We start from the raw sequence: 20,843 nt of genomic DNA on the forward strand, positions 1-20,843 counted from the left end.
GCATTCTCAAATAAATAAAAAGTCTTTCTAAAGTTTGTTTTCCGTTTCATTGATGGTGTAATAAGTCTAGTGAAAAAGAAAAGCCGTCTTAGTGCTCGTATATTTGTACACAAGACTAGACAAGAAGCATATCACATATAAATATCAAATTTTTTGAAAACACTGATCAAAGGGAAAATTGGCTTGTCCACTGATGGAGCATACAAAACGCTGCTGATCAACACCAAATGCAGATGGTTGGCAACTATATACCAGTCTACCTACTCCTAAACATTCTTAAATTGTTGAAAATTTTTGTCACAGTTTTTAGACTAGGTAATTTAATTTTTTAATGAATTATAATACAGAAAAATTATTTTTTAATTAAATATTATAAATATAGCAATGACAAGTATTTCCATTGCTATGGATTATTCATAGGATTTATCATTAGACTCCACATTTTAAATAGTTTAATTTATTTTGGAAACAAAAAGTAGAAAATTTTGAGTCATTTATAGGTCTTATTGAACAATGTGTCCTTACTTACGTTGCTGTCTTTATCAGACCTTATTTAGCAAAACATATTCTTCTTAACAGAAAAATTGATAGAGAAAACAAAAAAGTGTTTCGGCTAATATTGATGACTAGTGTTGCCTAGTATATATATTGCCTGTTCATAGAGAGGCTTATAAAGAGATTTTCTGGAAGACATCGAAAGACATTCCTTAAAAATCTTTTGCCTGTGGTACATTAAACTGGTTGCTGCCACCTCCAAGTCTTCATTATTACCCCTTGCACACATTATTATTCATTGTTCTTACTTTGGAAAACTGAAAGGTGACAATTCTAATTTAGGTATAGACTTTCAATTTAAAGAACATTAAATTTTTTTTCAATTTAAGAAGACTTTTTTAGATCGGTAATTTTTGCAATATAAAAATTAGATTTTGCAGCCATTACAGGTTTTTACATTACAGCCAAGTGTTTTATGTATCCTTTGGAGTCTTCAGGATACAAGTATCCCAGGTTGAGAAATGATGATATAGACTCTGATAACATCCAAATGCTATATTTAGATAGCAGTCACAGTTAGAGTTGCCACCTTTGAAAGCTGGCTTTGCTGGCCAACATGATGAATAGGGAAAGTAAATGAGAAGATTCAATTTTTTTCTTCATACTTGTAATCAGTATGTCATGTATGTGATTTAACACTAAATGATTTTCAGCAAATGATGAAACAAGATGAACAAATATCGTCATCATCATAAGTTAACTAATTTTTGAATTCGTTTACATGAAGCCATGTTTTCTTAAATGTACAATTGTGTGAATGGTTTTTTCCAGGAGAAGAATGGAATGAATATCTAGACTGGCTCATCTTGAAAAATCAATTTTTATAACTCAGATGATTTAGTGCAAACAAGTATTTTTACTCGGAATCATGTGAATTGCATTTGGAAATTTAATGTATTACATCACTATCTGTGAATCATAACAAAAACTTTTATAATTATAATGAGAAAGTCATTTTATCATTATAAGTAAACTTACTGAATGCTGTAAATACTTGAAAAAATATTATATAAAGTTAACTCTTTAAACATGAGATCAGCCAAAAATATATAACAAAACCAGTAAAACAACTTTCCCTTGGAGTGATTTTGGGTCTTGAAAAGATTATTTCAAGACAAAATCAGACAAAAGGAAGGTTGTTTGACTGATTTTGTTACACAAATTCCTCTCATAGTTTGAGGAGTAAAAACAGTTTTGCTTCCAGGTACTGTACATAGAAGAAATTTTCAAAGCTTAGAGTTCAAATATAATTTTGCTTATATTTTAAACTGTTTTACTGACTTCTATTCCAATGTTGGCCAGGTTGCAACCCTAGTCACAGTATTTATCCTGACTTCTCTGAATTGCACTCTTAAAATTAACTATTCTTGAATCAGTAACTTAATATATTTAATAGAATTCTGAATTCTGTTTAAAAAATAAATAAAATAATTAGAAAATGAATGAAGATTATTTTGAATATAGTTTAAATTCCTCCAGATTTATTTTGAGTTATATGTTATTTTTATATAAACTAATTACAGTATTATTGTGATTTGGAAGCTGAAGGAGGGCAATGGATACCATATTAATTAAATTTAATAATTCTAAATTAATTTACTAATTAAATCACTTCTATGACTGAAAGAAACATTATGGTTTTGAATTTGTATTCAAAGCATAAAACTTCTACAAATTTTGAAGATAACTTATCAGTTATGCTAATAAGACCATTCCTTCAACATCTGCTTCCAGACATACATAATTTAGAATGCTTTAAAAGTAAACAAGTCACTCATTTATATACAAAGGAAATTTTATTTGAACTTTTCAGAAACTTCATTTCCCATTTTAATTCTTCTGTGAATAATTGTAAAACTGATTTCTTTTATCATTTATACAATATTATTATATAAATATGTGATGATTTAAATTACTAATCATCATCAATGTTTTTCTGGATGTACTGTGTAGTAGATGACATAAGTACTAGATCAATAAATGTTGTCAGTGCTGTGTGGGGATGGAAGAACCTCAGTTAAGGTTTTTTCTAAATGGACTTTCACATGGGTAAGTGACATAGGGAGGACAAGGACATGAAATGATCTTCTACACATGGAAGTCCTTTTACAAAATGCCTTAGTCAAGGTTCCTCCCACCCCTCCTTACAGCACTGACAAGATTTGTTGATCTAATACATAAATATTAATATATGATAAGTGATAATTTGTTGACATTTAAAGTAATATATATTCCTTCTGTCTGTGTTATATTTCTTCTTAGTATAAATTGTAGGGATTGTCCATAAATTATTTTATAACACAGATGTGGGTGGGTATGCAGGTGATTATTATGATCTATTACAAGAATTTGCAAAATTCTTGTAATAGATCATAATAATCACCTGCATATATCATCTGTTTACAAAATTGTTACATAATAATAGTCTCAACTCTTGGATAACAATGATTTAGTTTTGTTTCTGAAGTGTGTAACAAACTGTAATGTTTATATAAATATATAAAATTACTTGTCCTGACTGACTGACAGTGATTGATTCATCATGCCCAGAGAAACCAATAGAGGTGAAATTTGGTACACAGTTATGAAAATGCATGCTAAGAAGGGATTTTTCAAAATTCCCCACAGGGGGAGCATTAAGGCTTCACCTGAAGAACAGCTTCTACTGTACTATTTTAGATGCAATTTTTTGTTTTCAGCTATGTATAGTCTTCATTGAGTACTTAGATGTATTAAATTGATAACATTTCATACATTGTTATAAATATTTTTATACAGTAATAGCCCGACTTATGCGATTTTCAAATCTCGTCGATTCGTCTTTTGTTTGAACACCACGTAACTCTCGATTACTCACTCCCCCCACACTATTGTTTGGCTTACATGTTCGGACGTGTCGTGCGGAATCGATGCATAGCTACAATTTATTTTTCATTATTTATTTCTGTGTTTGTTATATCTACGGAGACTTGAGAGACTCTATGTGGTGATTTCTTGTAACCGTGAACGAATCAAAAGACAAGATAAGATTAACGAGAACATTTATTAGCTTACATACATCTGACTTGGATTTTACACAAATTGCAAAATTATACCCTGACTTGCGCAAATTCGACTTATGTGGTTATCGCTCGGTCCCACCTTTCGCGTAAGTTCGGGGTATTACTGTATATATTTCAATTTTTTAACCAAATGTTCAAACTGTTTTAAATTGAAATTTGTTATTGCATATTGGTTCGATTATAGAACGATTGTAAACATTCCAGAAAATTGATCATATTGAAAACAGTTCATTTGATTCTCTGCAATTATCATCATTCTCAGAGGTAGGTGTTATATAACGATTACTATGGTTGTTGAAATACGGAATATAAATGGGGTTTGCTTGCAGAATCCATGCAGGCGAAGTCGCGGATAACAGCTAGTGTTACTATACAAATATCAATATAAACATCTAAAATTGGATAGTTATATATTAAAGACAAACAATAGCTTGTTATAATCTGGCAATCATTTGGTTTATGTCACTGCTTTTTAAATTATACATGTAATTAATAAAATAATTAATGTTCAGTATTTTATGCTGTGTGTTATTTCTTAGCACAGTTAGATTCACGATACAAGTTACATAATTTGTATTTATAAGATAAGTCTAAGCCTAAAAATACTCTGCATGATAAAGTTCATTGGAAACATTTATATAAGTGTTTTTTTTACAATGAAATTACATCTCTTCAACAAATGATCTGAAAACTAGTTTTAAAAGACTTAAACAAATTCAGTGTTTTAATGCTTTGCAACATAGTTAATAATTACAATATCAATGACATGTAGTAGATGTGTTTTTTAACGTCTACTAAATGCTGCATTTGTTCAATTTTTTTTAACTGTTTTCTTTGATGATCAAATAATGAGATTGATGTTACAAGTGTTCATTGAAAACCATTATGATATATTTTTCCATTGTAAGGAGCATTTTAAATTAAATTAATTGCTTATTGATGTGAAATTGAGTCTTGTAATTTAATGAAGAAAAAAACAACTGAAGAAATTTTAAGAAATCATAGCATTAATTCTTAAACTAAATGCTATTTGTTATATATTCTTCAATTTAAGTAGTATGCATGAATTTTTTTGCTATTATTCACCTGCTGATATTTGGGAAACAACACACTTATTGATGAAACAAAGCGATTTGCATAAATAATGTAATTATTTTATTTATATTTGTTATCTGTTGTGCATTTAATTTAAAAACAATACTACTATGCATATGTAGCTAGAACTATTTCTATTCTATAACTATTTCTATTATCAGCCCTGTTAATAAGGCTAGAAATTAGTGAGAAAGGTTTTGTGCTGATAATCTTAAAAACAATAAATGAAATTAAGCAAAAATAATTACTTGCATTGATATTCTTAGGCTTTTACCAAACTGTTTCAATATTAATATCCTGTTGTGTGTATGCAAATGTGTAATATGCTGTTACACATTTAACTACATTAGATAACTAGTTTGGATAACCATGTATCTGAAATTCCAGATGTCTACCAGTGGCCAAGCAGTTCTGTTCTTTGAATGCTGGTTTTTCAGTCATGTATTTGTACCTTGCCAGGATGGGCTGGCCACATGGAGTTTTCCAGGTTTTCTCTGTTTTTAATGTCTAAATAGGGGCCAGTTATCCTTAAAATAACTCCCAGAAGACATCTCCCCTAGGCAGATCACCTAAGTGTTGCCATAACAAACAAACTGAAATTCCAGTATACCTGGATCTTGATAAAAGTATAATAATGTTTAACTTTAAATAAGTAAAATTTATTTCTGTAATACGCTTCTTGTTTAGTCTTGTGTTCAATTATACTAGCTCTATGATGGCTTTTCCTTTTTCGCTAGACTTATTACACCATCAGTGAGAAAGAGGACAAACTTTAGAAAATCATGTCTTTATATCCCTGAGTATGCATTTCGGACATTAAGTCCCTTTTCAACTCCATGTGATATAACTGTTTAGGGAATAATGCATACAAATTAGCATAAAAACTTTGCAATGTTACAAAATATGTAAAAGTTTTTATGCTAACTTGTATGCATTATTCCCTAAACAGTTATATCATATGGAGTTGAAAAGGGACTTAATGTCAAGTCTAGCAAAAAAGGAAAAGCTATCATAGAGCTAGTATAATTGAAGTAAAATTTAATTTAAAAAGTTTAATACTGGAAATTGTTGCTGTTTTGTCAAACAATTCAACCTGTGCGTGGCAGCAATATGTACAGTACATTTATAAACTAGCAGAGTGCTGTTTGTCATTTTACATCTAGTCACATTCATATTCCATTCTGTATTTGTGATTTAAGTGTGCTTTAGCTATAATGCCATTCAAACATAGTTCACAAGTTTTATGAAGTGTTTTATTCTTGGTACAAAAACAAAAATTGTAGATAATTCAAATAAATTTATTTATTGAAATTGAATCTACAGTAGAGCGTCGTTTATCCGAAAGCTGGTTATCCGAAATGTCCGTTATCCGAAAGCATTCCAGTCAGCAAATTTAAATTTTCGCTAGTGCTGTGGCGCTGCAATCTTCGGCTATTTCTCGGACTACTCAAATATTTTACGTTTTTGATACTAAATTAACATCTGAAGTATAATTTTTTATTGTTTTTATATTTTTCAATAAATTTATTTTGTTTGTACAAAATAAAAAAATAATTTTTAACGATACAATAGTCTTCGTTAGGCTTAGCATTGACGAAAATTCAACGCGATGCGACACACAACGGAGAGAAATTTCAACATGGGATAAATTAATAGATTTTTTCGTACATGATTCGTTATCCGAAAAATAAGTTATCCAAACCACCCCAGTCCCCAATTGATTCGGATAAACGACGCTCTACTGTATTTCGATCTAATTTGATTAAATAAGTTTCTACATTTGGAAAAACTTTTCTACTTCTTTTTAAATTAAATAATAAATTCTGCTTTATTGAGGCGCACAAAGTATTTAAATATGCCACAACAAATTAGAGTATTTTTGAATTTGGCAAATTCTATCCTCAAGATTTTCTACATACAGGTATCCCTCATACAACATGACTTCCAGTTTTGCTCTAACACTGTTTTGGAAATCCTCTCTACAAAATTTCACAATTTTTAAATGTAAACTTCGTTATTCAATATTTCTTTTTATTGAAGTAAGCATGTGTGTCATCTCAAATTTGCCAGTGGATTTCAGAATATTGGAATTTTCAAATTATTTTGTGGATTTCATCAGATTTACTTTAATTCAAATTGATATTACAATTTTTTTTCTTCCTTGTCCTAGCTTTCCTATCAACTGGGTGTTGTTGCTTTCAGACTTTAGCTCTCAGCACTGTCACTGTGTTTTGTTTTTAGAGATTAAATAAAGTTTACTAAATACAAAGATTAAACATTTTTAGAGAAGTGCTATTAAACTTTTTTTTAACTGTAGGTAAACAATCGTTTGTAAAATAAACAAAATACAGCAGTATCTTGGTACTCAAACAATTTGGTATTTGAACACAAATTCTGGAAAAACGTCATTCTGTATTTGACTGAACAAATGCAACCCGCTAGAACAAATTTTCGATTAATAACATATTTTTATTTCATTATCCATAAAAAACTTTTTATGATAAAAATAAAAAGTAAAGAAATGTTGCCAATACTTCTGATCAAGATTAACAAAACAGTTTAGATAACAATGATACTTTGTACTTTGTAAAAAGAAAACAACTTCATTTAACTAAAATTAATATTAATGCATAATACAGTACTTTTAATTGTGATTGTTAGTTAATTATTGATTGCTTTAATAAACGTACAGTGTCTCACTTAGTAACAAAAAAGAATGATAAACTTTTGGTAACTTTGGAACGTAATCCAATGTTTTGCATTAGTTCTTTGTTTCATATAGCACAGATTGACATAACACAGTACTTTTTCAGAATGTAACCACTGTGTTATACAAGGGATACCTGTAGATATTTTGTAAACTTTCTTAAAATATCATTTCCAATATGTCAAAATGTTTTTTTTAACTCAAATGCATATAGTTCAAAGCAGATGCTTCCCATTCCTTTAGCATCCTATCCTTTTCTCTCATATTAATGAGTGTTTACTCTACAATGAATGATTTAATGGTTAAATGTTTTTACATGAAGCATTTAGCCATTAGAATGAATAGTAATATAATAAATATATTTGTTTTTTGTTTTTTTAAGTACTTTTTCATTATTTATTCTTCTAAAGAAGATAGAACCAGTGTATGATCTAATGTAACAATTTTATTTAATTTTTCAAATGATAATATGCATTTTATCAATGCAAAAATTAACTAAAGTTGTTGCTTCAGGTTATGCAGTCATTCTGTTTTCTTTAGAACAATAAATAAAGATTACTAATAGCAAAGTTCTCTAAATTAAAAATTTACTTTTTCATTCGTGTATAGTATCCACAAATGAAAAAGTACTTAAATACATAATTTTTTAAAATTAGAAAACATTTTATTAACTATAAATGTTATGGCTTACATAAATGAAATAACTATAAGTAGGCTTCCATACATATTCAGGATATTGTCCGGGATTGCTGACTGTTTGGAATTTCAGCAGTCACTATGTATCATAATTGTATGCACACAAACAGAATAGCAAGATTGGATGAAATGCAGATATTTAAATTGCATTTCATTCAATGAGTTGTAGCTTTAGAGCTAATATTACTGACTTACTAGAGAAAATATGACCAAAGATATGTTTTGCAAAGTTTAGCATTTATAAATATGGTTGACAACCAGAGTATATTATACACATTCTTACTTTGTAGTGATGATTTAAACATTGGACTACTTTTTCATGTAAATTCACTATTTTTGAGCATATTTTTTTCAAATTTTCTTTAAAAATAACAGCTCTGGTCATATGTCAACTGATAAGTCAGTGTTGTAAACAGGAATGTATTTTCTTGTTTTTTTTTAATGCATGCATACATTTATGAATAGCATTCCATTTCTATAAGAATATAAAACACACAAAGAGTTTATATGTTTAAGTAATAAACTGTATAAAAGAATACGAACTAGATATTAATTATTAAAGTTTGGATTACTTTTATTCTATTATTGCCTTTAACTTTACACTATTTCATTGTGAAATTTTTTAATTTCATAATAAAATAGCACAAAGTTAAGAATTCATGTCCTATTATGTATAATAAATTATAATTTAAAAACTTTTTTAAATAAATATAATACAACTTCAAACCTATAATAAGTCCAGCAGAACAGTGTATACTGTTTTGCTGAATTCATTATAGGTTTGAAGGTGTATTTATGGTCATTTTTTTGGAAGATTTAATATTGGAATTTTTTTAATCAATAACAGTCAAAGCTGGAACTTCCACAGCATATAAAGACACTAAACACACCTTAAACACTTTTCCAGCAGTTAAATTTAATTAAAACAAATGTTTTTGGCCTGATTGATAAACCTTCCTCAGGGTTTTTTAAGTAGAAATTCTATTTCTTGAGTAAAATATTCTTTAATGTAATTTATATTTTTTAAATTTTAATGGATTTTTTGATTATCTAATATAGAACAAATGTTATATTGGATAATCAAAAAACCCGCTATGATTTAAAAAATGTAATTTATCAAAGAATACTTTATACCAAAAATAGAATCTCCACTTAAAAAACCTGAGGAAGGCTTATCAACTAGGCCAAAAACATTTTCCAGCAATTAAATTTAATTGAAATAAAGTGTTTAAGATGTTGTTTAGTGTCTTTAACTTTTTAATATGTAAGTGCAGATTTATTAACCAGTTACTCCATCTAGAGTTGACCATACACCTTGGTTTGTTTGTAACAGTCCCAGATTTTTCCTATTTTTAACCCTTAAAAATAGAATAAAATTTTAAATAAACCATTTTGATATGTGCTTCTTGTCCTTAGTTATTTTTATATTATGCCTTAGTCTGCTGATGAGAGGCTTTGGCCTGAAATGCTAAAATGTAGTGGCATACAAGATTGTGTTACATTAAAGGTGTTTTAATTTGAAATTTTGTGATTCTATTCCCTCGTTATAGTAATTCCTAGTTTACAAGAAAGCCTAGTTTACAAAGTGGACAAAGGCATAGTATTTAAATAAACCATTCCATAGATCTAATGCAACATAACCAAATAAGTCAATAGATTATTTTTTAAAATTATTTATATAAGTTTAGCCATTTTAGATTCATTTTTTGCTTACTCTTAAAAACTGTATCCCAGTTTTGGTGATAAACAACATCAAGTTAGAAAGAAATTGTTTATCATTAATAAACCTAAATTGAAATTATATTATAATGATTAATCACATGGGAAGTGTAGAAAATAATAATTAATACCTCGTACTAATAAAATAAATTAATGGTGCAAAAACAAGTCAAATATTAAAATTATTCACTTAGAGACAAGGACGACGACTTTTATCATAGAGTTTATTTTTTAATAATTTTTAGATAGTAATGACATCAAAAATGTGGTTGAGATATAATATTTGATCATAGCTAATATGTCACACCATTAAACTCTACAGCCATTTTCTAACCAAGACTATCAAATTAATGAATTTGATAGTCTTGGTTAGAAAGTGGTTAGAACTTAATGGTGTGATGTATTAGTCGTATAGAACATTATAACCTGCTTTTATAACTAAATTGATTTCTGGAAGACTTGGTAGGCAAGCAGCCAGAAATATACTTTTGAACTACATATCATATCAAGATATTCAACCACAAAAGAAAATGACATTTCATACAGCATAAAATTTATACAGTTGTAAACTAAGATTCTACATAATTCCACTTTACAAACAATTGTATTAAATGTTCTGTAATATTGTAAGCAGATTGCATTAGATAATTTTAGCCATTTTTCCTGCATTTATCTTACATCAATATCAGCTTTGCATTTGCATTCTCTTGTTTATGCACCCAATACTTGTGGTTCTATAGGATATTAATATATAAATCACATTTTAATCTTTTATTGATGCACTGTGCAAAATTATTCAAGACTCCAATAATTTGTTGTAATGTGTTTGTAAGAAATTCACATTTTATTTATGTTTATTAACTTAAAACATATTTTAGCATATGAAAATTAAGAGCCACTCTTGCATTGTGTTATAAGCAAGCATGGCTCAAGTTCACATTGTAACAGATTTGCATTATAATGAAGTTGAGCTGTAACAGGTACAGTGTATGCATATATAGAGGGTGTCCATAAAGTCCATGTGCAATTTAAAAAATTTATAACTTTATTAGTATTTGTGATAGAAAGAATCTATAAAAAGTATTAGAAAGCTTTAATGTACCTTGTTTTAAGTAAAATTATTTAGTAACAAATATTTTTAGAGATTGGAAGAGAATGGCCATTTTCTTGGCCTCGACATTTGCCAGACTTGACTCCATTAGATTTTTTTTTTTATGGAGACATGTGAAAACAATAGTGTATGCAACCAAACCTTGATTGTTAGAAGACTTGAAAGCTAAAATAACTAATGTAATTTCAGGCATTACTGTAAATCAATTGGCAAATGTTTTCAGAGAACTACAAAATCGTATTACCTTTTGTATTACTAACGATGGTGGACATGTGGAAACTTAATAAAATACAATAAAACCATAAAAGATGGACTTTCTTATTTCCAATACATTCTACATAATTTTTATATCACAAATATTAATAAAGTTATATATTTTTTAAGTTGCACATGGACTTTATGGACACCCATGTATAATGGCAACAACTCATAATTAGCCTGCAATTTGAAAAAATTTTAGACCTATAAATTCCTGCTGTCATTTGTCAGTCTGGCTATTTTTTCTTAATCTCGAGAACTGAGTTAGATAGCCAAAAGATGAGACCAGATAAGTAAACCTTAGGGGCAGGGGCCCTGAATAATTATATAGGAACTTTCAATGCAAACCAGAAGTCATGTTATTTCAATTGAAAAATTTCTCTTGAAAGGTGTTAGATAAATGACACAACTCTGTTGCTAATAGGAAAAGAATGATGTACAGGGGCAAGCCACTAATAATTTGAGTTAGAGAGCATATATATTAAATTAAATAAATTTAAAAAGTTACTAAAAAATGCAGCCCAATAATTGCTTGTCTGATTTCATTAATCAACGTAGTTCAATAATTTGACACACTATTTGGCATTAACAAGTACAATTGTGCAGGGTGTCCAAAAAATTACTATGATGCGAGAAATTTGTAATGACATTAAAGTTATATTTTCTGTACTGCACACAAAACTACCAGTTGATTGTATGGTATTGTATGCATTACCATACATATAACTTGAACAAAATCATTACAAATTTCTTACTGCACAGTAATTTTTTTGGACTCCCTTTATATTTTTATTCATCTAAAGATTTTTATATATATATTTGTGTGTATATATAATCTTAAGAAATGTTAGTTGTGTAATAGTTTTTATTCACAGAAGTGTGCTATAAAATTAAAAGTTACTATAAATTTCATATTAAATCATCATTCTGTTTTTGCAGGTATGAAATTTATATTTTGTCTTTCAATGATTCTTTAGTTTTGTTTGCCTAATTTCAGTAGAGATAAAAGATTAAACAATTTGATATTTATATAAAACTAAGCAAGTAATATTTTATATTGAAACTAATCAATCTATTTTATACAGGTCAGATGATTCCGATTATGAATTCAGTGATCATGAAGTGAATAAAATAATTATCGTAACTCAAACTAACCATCCTAAGAAGCATGAAGGCTATGACAGAACTGGAGATTGGATAACCAGAGTTAAAATGACTCAAGATTTAGCAAAAGTCATTAATGATGGACTACGTTACTATGAACAAGATTTATGGGTTGATGATGAAGTAAATATAAAGTTTGTTTTAGTGAAATTTTTAATTGTAATTATGATTTAGTATTATTTTATTTGGTAAGAGATTTGTGCCAAACTAACATTTTTGGTTTTGAGAAACAAAATCATCTCAAAACAGTTGAAAGAAATTGTTCATATACAAGAGCTCATATAGCATACAAATGGGGGCAATGGACTACAGATTACTAAGTAATGGCAAGGATTACATTGACCCAAATAAACTATTGGGGTGTATATATTACGATAGTTTAATAGACATCTAAAATGCATCAGCTCAACTAATAGATCATTAGTATGCAGAAGCAATGAGCATAAATACAATATTAACAAAAATAATTTAAAAACCACTCTTGTCCAAGACGAATGCAAACTAAGAATAGCGGAAATATTGGAAATATTTAAATCTATATTAACAGAACATTGCATTAACTACAGAGACTGTGAGTCACTGTCGTATGTGTGGAGATTGCTATTTGATAACTCTCTTAGAAAGGAGTGGTGGCAAAACTTGTAACATGATGCAAAACATGACATCGTCATAGCACTTCAAATAATTTCGTTTTATTTACTTTTATTCTTAACTGTATACTTTTTAGTATATTATGATTTTTTTAAATTTATATTTTATTTTTATTTGTAACTTAATTAATAATTCCATTAATATTTTTAAAGAAAATGTAATGTAAAATTGTTCTAAAATAACAGAATTTTAAATATTGTTCCAAATCAAATCTCTTCAAAAAACCTGATAAAGGTTTATTAATAAAGCCGAAAATGTTAGTTTGATTAAATAGTAATTTGCTGGAAAAGTACATAAAGGTAATTTTGTGTCTCTCTACTTACTGCCTAGTTCCAGCTTATGCCAGTATCAGTTCATTGGACATAAAAAATTAAGTATCAACTCAATAGATGCAATCAGATTATGTTTTTTTATGTAAGCATTAATTAATTGATTGATCTGGCAATCAACAGCTTTTTAGATATTTGAGAAGACAAAAATATCATGTTATACAGACATGAATGAAGAAAAGCAGGATTATTATTAGTAAATTGGTTGACTTAGTATATGTTAAACTTAATTTGTATTGCATAGAAAGAATATTTTATTGTAACATATATACATATATATACAGAAAATTAGTGGAGGCATATGCCACAGTTGTTAAATAAGAAATGCAAAAATTTAAATTGGGTGATAAAACACACAGAAACATGTAGAAAGAACAGATTTAATTATTCTTCAAATACTTTTGCTTGCAAAATTGCAAACTTCTTCATGAATACTGACAATGGAACAAAGCTTTTTAAAAGAAATTTAAACATACAGTATTCTTTTTTATAAAGGTAACAAATGATGATAACAGGCTATTTTCATTTATCTCTGTAAAAAGAATGTTTCTTTAAGTCTGTTTAAAAAAGCTTTGTTCCATTCTCAGTGTTCCTGAAGAAGTTTGCAATTTCACAAGCAAAATTACTTGAAGAACAATTAATTGTTTTATTACATTCCTATATATTTTAACACACGATTTTAAATTTTTGCATTCCATATGCACTGTATACATACAAAGTGATCAAATAAAAAGTTTGCTTGCAAGGAGGAAACTGATGATACCATGAGTAGACTGTTTTTTTATTGCCCAGCTATACATCTTGACAACCAAGGATCAAGAGTTAGAGTTAGAAGTTAACCAATAAGTGTTTATGCATTAAAAATACATTAATTTCTAACTCTTGATCCTTGGTTGAGGATATAGACATAAATAAATAAATTGGTGGCACGTAACTGACTCTTTATGTACCATTAACTCCCTGCATTTGAAAGTTTTCTCCTCACAAAAAAACTTCTCATTCAGTCATTTAGTAATATTGGTTATGGCTTTATCCATGATCTGTGTTATTGAATGTATAACATTAAATCATTATTTACATTTCCAAATCAGTGTTCAGAAATATAATTGTGATGTACAGTATACTCCAAATAAGTCATATACATATAAACAGTGGTGATATTCAGCGGGTTCGCACAGGTTCGGCCGAACCTGTTGTTAACATTTTCAAAGTTTTCCGAACCCGTTGTTAAACACACGTAACATTTCTAAGCGGTTTTGTTTCTTTTAAAAAATATATTAAAATATACGTATTATCAGTGGTGATATTCAAAATATTTAACAAAGGGTTCGCTAACAGAAACTTTTTCCTTAACCTAACCCCAAGCCCGAGATAACTCGGGCAAGTTACATAGCATTACATAAAACTCGGGCGTTTGGTCCCCCTAAAAGTTTTGTTTTTTTTGGCTTTTTGGAATGTTTTTTAAGTCTCAAAATTTTTTCCCGCGCGAAAAAATTTTATCGCGATTTTAATTTACCTTTAATGACGCACGATTCACACTTAATTGCTTTTTAATTGGAGTTTGATATCAAATTTCATTCATTCTAAAGTTGTAGCGCACGCCTACTATAAACCTATCGCCTCCCGAGACTTCTATGAGAATGTCCCGGAAAATCGAACTCCAGCTGTGTTCAAGGTCATCCAGCTGTTTAAACAATGACTCATCAGCGTAAGATTTCACAGAAAGACGAGACAAAGGAAAATAAAATCTGAAGCTTTTTCTTCAAAATTAACGCATTTCTTTCGTTTTTTCAGTTTTAAGTATTTTTTATGTTTAATTACATTAATATCAAAATTTGCTAGAGTCCCAAGGAGTTAATTGCTTTCCCTATGACTTTTTCTCAAGAAAAAACTTTTTAAATCGTTTATTTTATCATTAGGTATTATTATAATAAGAGACAGATGTCATTGTTTCTCGAAATACAATATCTTTTTTATTTCGCTGTCGATAGCCCGACACGTGTTCCGCAGCCATCTTGTATTTTCTCGCGCGCGTGGGATTGTGGGATCTCTCGTATGACTGGACCTAGTTTCAAGAACTCTCTTGAGTCGATCGCGATTAAACCTCGTTTCAGTCGAGATTGAAACGGTCGATGGAGGTTGGAACAAGGCGAACGGGGTATAAGGCTCTAGTTTAGTAGTGTTACAGAGTATTATATGCAGTGGTGATATTCAGCGGGTTCGCACAGGTTCGGCCGAACCTGTTGTTAACATTTTCAAAGTTTTCCGAACCCGTTGTTAAACACACGTAACATTTCTCAGCGGTTTTGTTTCTTTTAAAAAATATATTAAAATATACGTATTATACTCTGTAACACTACTAAACTAGAGCCTTATACCCCGTTCGCCATGTTCCACTTGTCGCCGTTCGCATATAACCTCCATCGACCGTTTCAATCTCGACTGAAACGAGATTTAATCGCGATCGACTCAAGAGAGTTCTTGAAACTAGATCCAGTCATACGAGGGATCCCACAATCCCACGCGCGCGAGAAAATACAAGATGGCTGCGGAACACGTGTCCGGCTATCGACAGCGAAATAAAAAAGATATTGTATTTCGAGAAACAATGACATCTGTCTCTTATTATAATAATACCTAATGATAAAATAAACGATTTAAAAAGTTTTTTCTTGAGAAAAAGTCATAGGGAAAGCAATTAACTCCTTGGGACTCTAGCAAATTTTGATATTAATGTAATTAAACATAAAAAATACTTAAAACTGAAAAAACGAAAGAAATGCGTTAATTTTGAAGAAAAAGCTTCAGATTTTATTTTCCTTTGTCTCGTCTTTCTGTGAAATCTTACGCTGATGAGTCATTGTTTAAACAGCTGGATGACCTTGAACACAGCTGGAGTTCGATTTTCCGGGACATTCTCATAGAAGTCTCGGGAGGCGATAGGTTTATAGTAGGCGTGCGCTACAACTTTAGAATGAATGAAATTTGATATCAAACTCCAATTAAAAAGCAATTAAGTGTGAATCGTGCATCATTAAAGGTAAATTAAAATCGCAATAAAATTTTTTCGCGCGGGAAAAAATTTTGAGACTTAAAAAACATTCCAAAAAGCCAAAAAAACAAAACTTTTAGGGGGACCAAACGCCCGAGTTTTATGTAACGCTATGTAACTTGCCCGAGTTATCTCGGGCTTGGGGTTAGGTTAAGGAAAAAGTTTCTGTTAGCGAACCCTTTGTTAAATATTTCGAATATCACCACTGCATATAAATATTATAAAATTATGTTAATAATATAATATATATTAAAATTAATACAAGTTATATCTTAGAAAACTAATTTTAACATATTTAATTATAGTCAGATCGACAGTACAAATCAGTGGAGTTAATATCTCAGGAAAGATTTCAGACAATTGCTCCACCAACTCCAATTATTAAACAGACTGTGCCACCTCCTCCTCCTCCTCTTGATACAGAGATCGATGTTGGACCATTATCGAGATCGATGCCAACCGACATGCCAGAATCATCGCGAGAGCACCCTCGACATCCTAAAGGTTCACGCACTCCTAGGGTTAGGAAAAATTATATCGACGCACCCAGATTTTATCCTGTGGTGAAAGACAGTGGATCTCCCGAGGACGAGGTAAACTTTGGAATTGTATGTTAATAATTTTACTTACTTTGAATTAATTTTTACAAATTAATTTAATCTGTTAAATTTAAACTTAGAAGACTAAACATGCTCAAGGTATACCTATAGAACATCATGTTGGTTGGGTTATGGATTCTAGAGAACATTGGCCACGATCACGTACCGGATCTCTTAGGTAAGTTAATATGAAATAACAGTAAAAGAAAATACTCTTAAAAGTTAAAGAAAAAAATCCGAAATGAATAAATTATTTAATAATTAGCAATATATAAAGGATTTTCCAAATAAATGCTACCATTTTAAATTCTTATAATTATGTTAATTATTATCTAAGAAGTAAGCAATATACTACACTGAATTGAGCAACTGTCTGAATTTTATCTCCCATCTACATTCAAATGTTTTATTGACCTCTACCTTTTGGAAGTGCCATAAACAAAAATGGCAACCCGCAACAGAGAATGCATTTTGTGTTCTGCAGTTTGTAAAGTTGGAATCACTCATTATTGTGCAACATGAGTAATCTGCATGCGCTGTAGAATTGTGGTTTTTGTGGGAGGAGTGACGATGGTTATACTGTAGTGATGTAGTGTGATGTTCACGTGAAATATACATAGACCAACAAAAGAAACGTGACAAGAATATTTAGCAACAATATTTTATTTCATGTATTTGAACAAGTTCTTTATGAATTCCAACTCCGAAATTAACAATTACAACATGGCTTCTAATAATGATTAATAGTTGGAATGACAAAGATATATCGTTCGCAACAAATAAATACAAATGATAACCGAAAACTATAATAAGTACTTATATACTAGCTTAAAACTAAGGGAAGAAAGATGACGATAAGGAGATTGGAGAATTTGGGAAATTAGGATATAGTAAAGTGTGAAATACCCAGGATTTTTTTTTTTTTTTTGCTGGACTTTACAATTTTGGGTGGGGATGCCATGTTGAACTTTCTCTGAAAAGACTCTCGTTGTCATCTTCACTAGATTTCTCTTCGCACCTAGTTGCTGTACCATTTATCATAACTACGATAAAATCCAATTTTCTTCTCTGATTCTCTCGAATTCTCCAGTCACTGCCGTTTGCAATTTGGAGCACCACATTCAACGTCTGTCCACCTTGAGGTCTGAGGCAAAGATTGTTCTTCCCTTCTCTCATTGGCCCTCAGGGCCTCTTTTCTTTCATTGTTCTTTGTGGTTCCAAGAATCGGTCATCACCACCCAAGGGAAAAGAGTTAGAAAGGAAAGTTCTAGAAGCAAGAAGAAACAAAGAACAAACGAGAGAACTAAAACTATTTTTAAATTAATATATACAAAATGGTGTACAGCCACAGTAGGAAGAATTTGAGTAATGGTTGGATGTGTGCTGTGTGACACAGGGTTTATACATTGAGAAACTGTATGGACAAATATAAAATTTGGACAGTTTTCCAATGTTTTAATGTACAGGGTCTTTATAATTAAAGTTTCACTTTGAAATAGCCATAAAAGGAAAACTACTGGACAAAATGTTATCAAACTTGGTTATAGTTTATAGGAAGTCATGTGATTTTATTTTTTACCAAAAAAAAAGTTGAAAAACTCACCACCAGCAGGAAAGGCACTGTATGCAATATTGTTAAACAAAATAAGACATGAAGACATCAGTTGAAAATGTTTTTAATCATTTCTAAAATGAAACTCAAACAACAAATGTGTCAAACAGTTACTTAAGTAACATTTCACTGATGACCAGATTATAAGCTGACCCTTTCCCATTTCTTGGGCACTCTGGTCACCAGACCTCAACCCCTGACTAAACCCCAGACTTCTGGCTATGAGGTTACTTCAAAGCCACTGTTTATTGTGATAACATAAATAATTTGGCAGAATTGCAAAATGCAATACACTGACATGTCCGTGACATTCCTCCTGATATGCTAAGAGTTACTGTTGAGAACACAGTAATGCAATTTAACTTGCTTTCAGGAAATGGTAGATACCACATTGAACATGCTTTGTAACATGTTTTAGAAACAATTAAAAATATTTTCAACCAATGTCTTCATGTCTTATTTTGTTTAACAATATTGCATACAGCGCCATTCCCCACTGGTGGTGAGTTTTTAAACTTCATTTTTCACAAAAAAAAAAATCCCATGACTTCCTGTAAACTATTACCAAGTTTGATAATATTTTGTCCAGTAGTTTTCCTTTTATGGCCATTTAAAAGTGGAACTTTAATTATAAAGACTGTACATTACAACGTTCTCAGATAGTGATTAACATAATTACAATAATTTAAAATAGTAGAATTCTTTTTAGAAGAACTTATATAATATCTTATAATATTTGCTCCCTACAAATAATAATATAAATTCATTTTTAGTGAAGGAACTCCAACAGAATCTATATTATCAACTAGTTACGGAAGTACACCACAGTCTTTACCAGCATTTGAGCATCCAAGTCATTCTTTACTCAAAGAAAATGGTTTTACTCAACAAGTGTATCATAAGTATCGTTCTCGTTGTCTAAAAGGTAAAAGAAATTGAACATAATTTTTCTTTCTAATTACATTTTTTAATATTGATAATTTTATTCTACATTAACATATTTTATGTATTAAATCTTTAATTATATTGGTTTTGTATAATTGATATTTTATAGAAAGGAAGCGTGTTGGCATCGGACAGTCACCCGAAATGAACACGCTCTTCCGTTTCTGGTCATTTTTTCTAAGGGAGCACTTTAATCGTAAAATGTACGAAGAATTTAAAAAATTAGCTTTAGAAGATGCGAGTGTAGGTTATAGGTAAGTAATAACTTGTATAAGAAAATAAATTATGTATATTTAATAAATACACAAAAAAATATAAATACAACTTTTTTACAAAGGTAAAACCTTGCTTTTATTTTTTTTTTTTCACCATATTTATAATTTTTTTGTGTATTTATTAAATGTAAATAATGCTGGCCATATTCTTTTACTATTTTTGTACAAATTATGTATTTTTCCACTTCTTTCATAATTCATAAACCAAGTGATTTGGTACTGATATTATATTTCAAATTTCAGTTGTCTAGAACCACAGCAACCAAGTAACTATGCTAACATTTGACACATTTTTTATTATTCTCTTCCTAATATAAATACATTTTGAATCACATTTTCTAAGCGATTCCTCTTCAGTATTATGTCTAAAAAATAATAAAATACTTTTAAAAAATAAAAATAAATACAATTCAAGTTATTACAAAGTAAAAGCATGATTGCTCACAATTACTCATGTGATGGATGCATTCTCAAGTGATGTTCAAATGAGTTCACATTCACCTATTAGTGGGATACATCTGATGACTACAGAATATTTTAGCTATTGGTGGGATACTTTCAATGTTTATAGTTGTTGGGAGTAGGGATTGTAAATTTACCGACTTTTTCATTTACCGGTAATTCGGTAAATGAAAATTAAAATACCGATTTACCGGTAAATTACCGGTAAATTTTTTCCCTGAAAAATAAAATTAAGGTGATAAAAAATATAAGTAATTTTGATTTCCATTTCACATTTTTTATTTCAAAGATATAGAATATTAAAAAATATAAAAATTAAAGTGTTATTCTAAACAAACTATAATAATAACTTTTAGAAACATAAATAAAATAATACAGAAAAATAAAAATAAAATGGAAATAATATATAGTACCTAATACCATTTTATTGATTATCATTTTTTAAAAAATAACTTCTCAAGAAACTTAAATTATTTAAAGTCTTATCTCCTAATTTTGATCTAATTTTTGTACAAAATAATCCAGGTTAGGTTAAGTTTCTAGACTTTTTC

The 20,843-nt window shown here is 29.5% G+C and overlaps 1 protein-coding gene across 8 annotated transcripts in view; it reads left to right on the plus strand.

Annotated features, from left to right (window-relative positions):
• The window catches only part of LOC111637573 (la-related protein 1B-like), a 151,980-nt gene that overhangs the window by 123,866 nt on the left and 7,271 nt on the right, over nucleotides 1–20,843 (plus strand). For 5 of the 8 annotated variants that reach the window (XM_023383085.1, XM_023383080.1, XM_023383083.1 and 2 more), the window contains 5 exons: nucleotides 12,289–12,490; nucleotides 16,705–17,007; nucleotides 17,079–17,176; nucleotides 19,384–19,535; nucleotides 19,665–19,809. In XM_023383085.1, coding sequence (XP_023238853.1) covers nucleotides 12,289–12,490; nucleotides 16,705–17,007; nucleotides 17,079–17,176; nucleotides 19,384–19,535; nucleotides 19,665–19,809 — 900 coding nt within the window. The remainder of the gene's footprint in view (nucleotides 1–12,288; nucleotides 12,491–16,704; nucleotides 17,008–17,078; nucleotides 17,177–19,383; nucleotides 19,536–19,664; nucleotides 19,810–20,843) is intronic. The other 3 variants (XM_023383082.1, XM_023383084.1, XM_023383086.1) reach the window with 3 other exon arrangements.

This window comes from Centruroides sculpturatus, unplaced genomic scaffold, assembly GCF_000671375.1.
Source record: "Centruroides sculpturatus isolate CEXI.00-Female unplaced genomic scaffold, Cexi_2.0 scaffold1132, whole genome shotgun sequence".
In the NCBI taxonomy this organism is placed as follows: Eukaryota; Metazoa; Arthropoda; class Arachnida; order Scorpiones; family Buthidae; genus Centruroides; species Centruroides sculpturatus.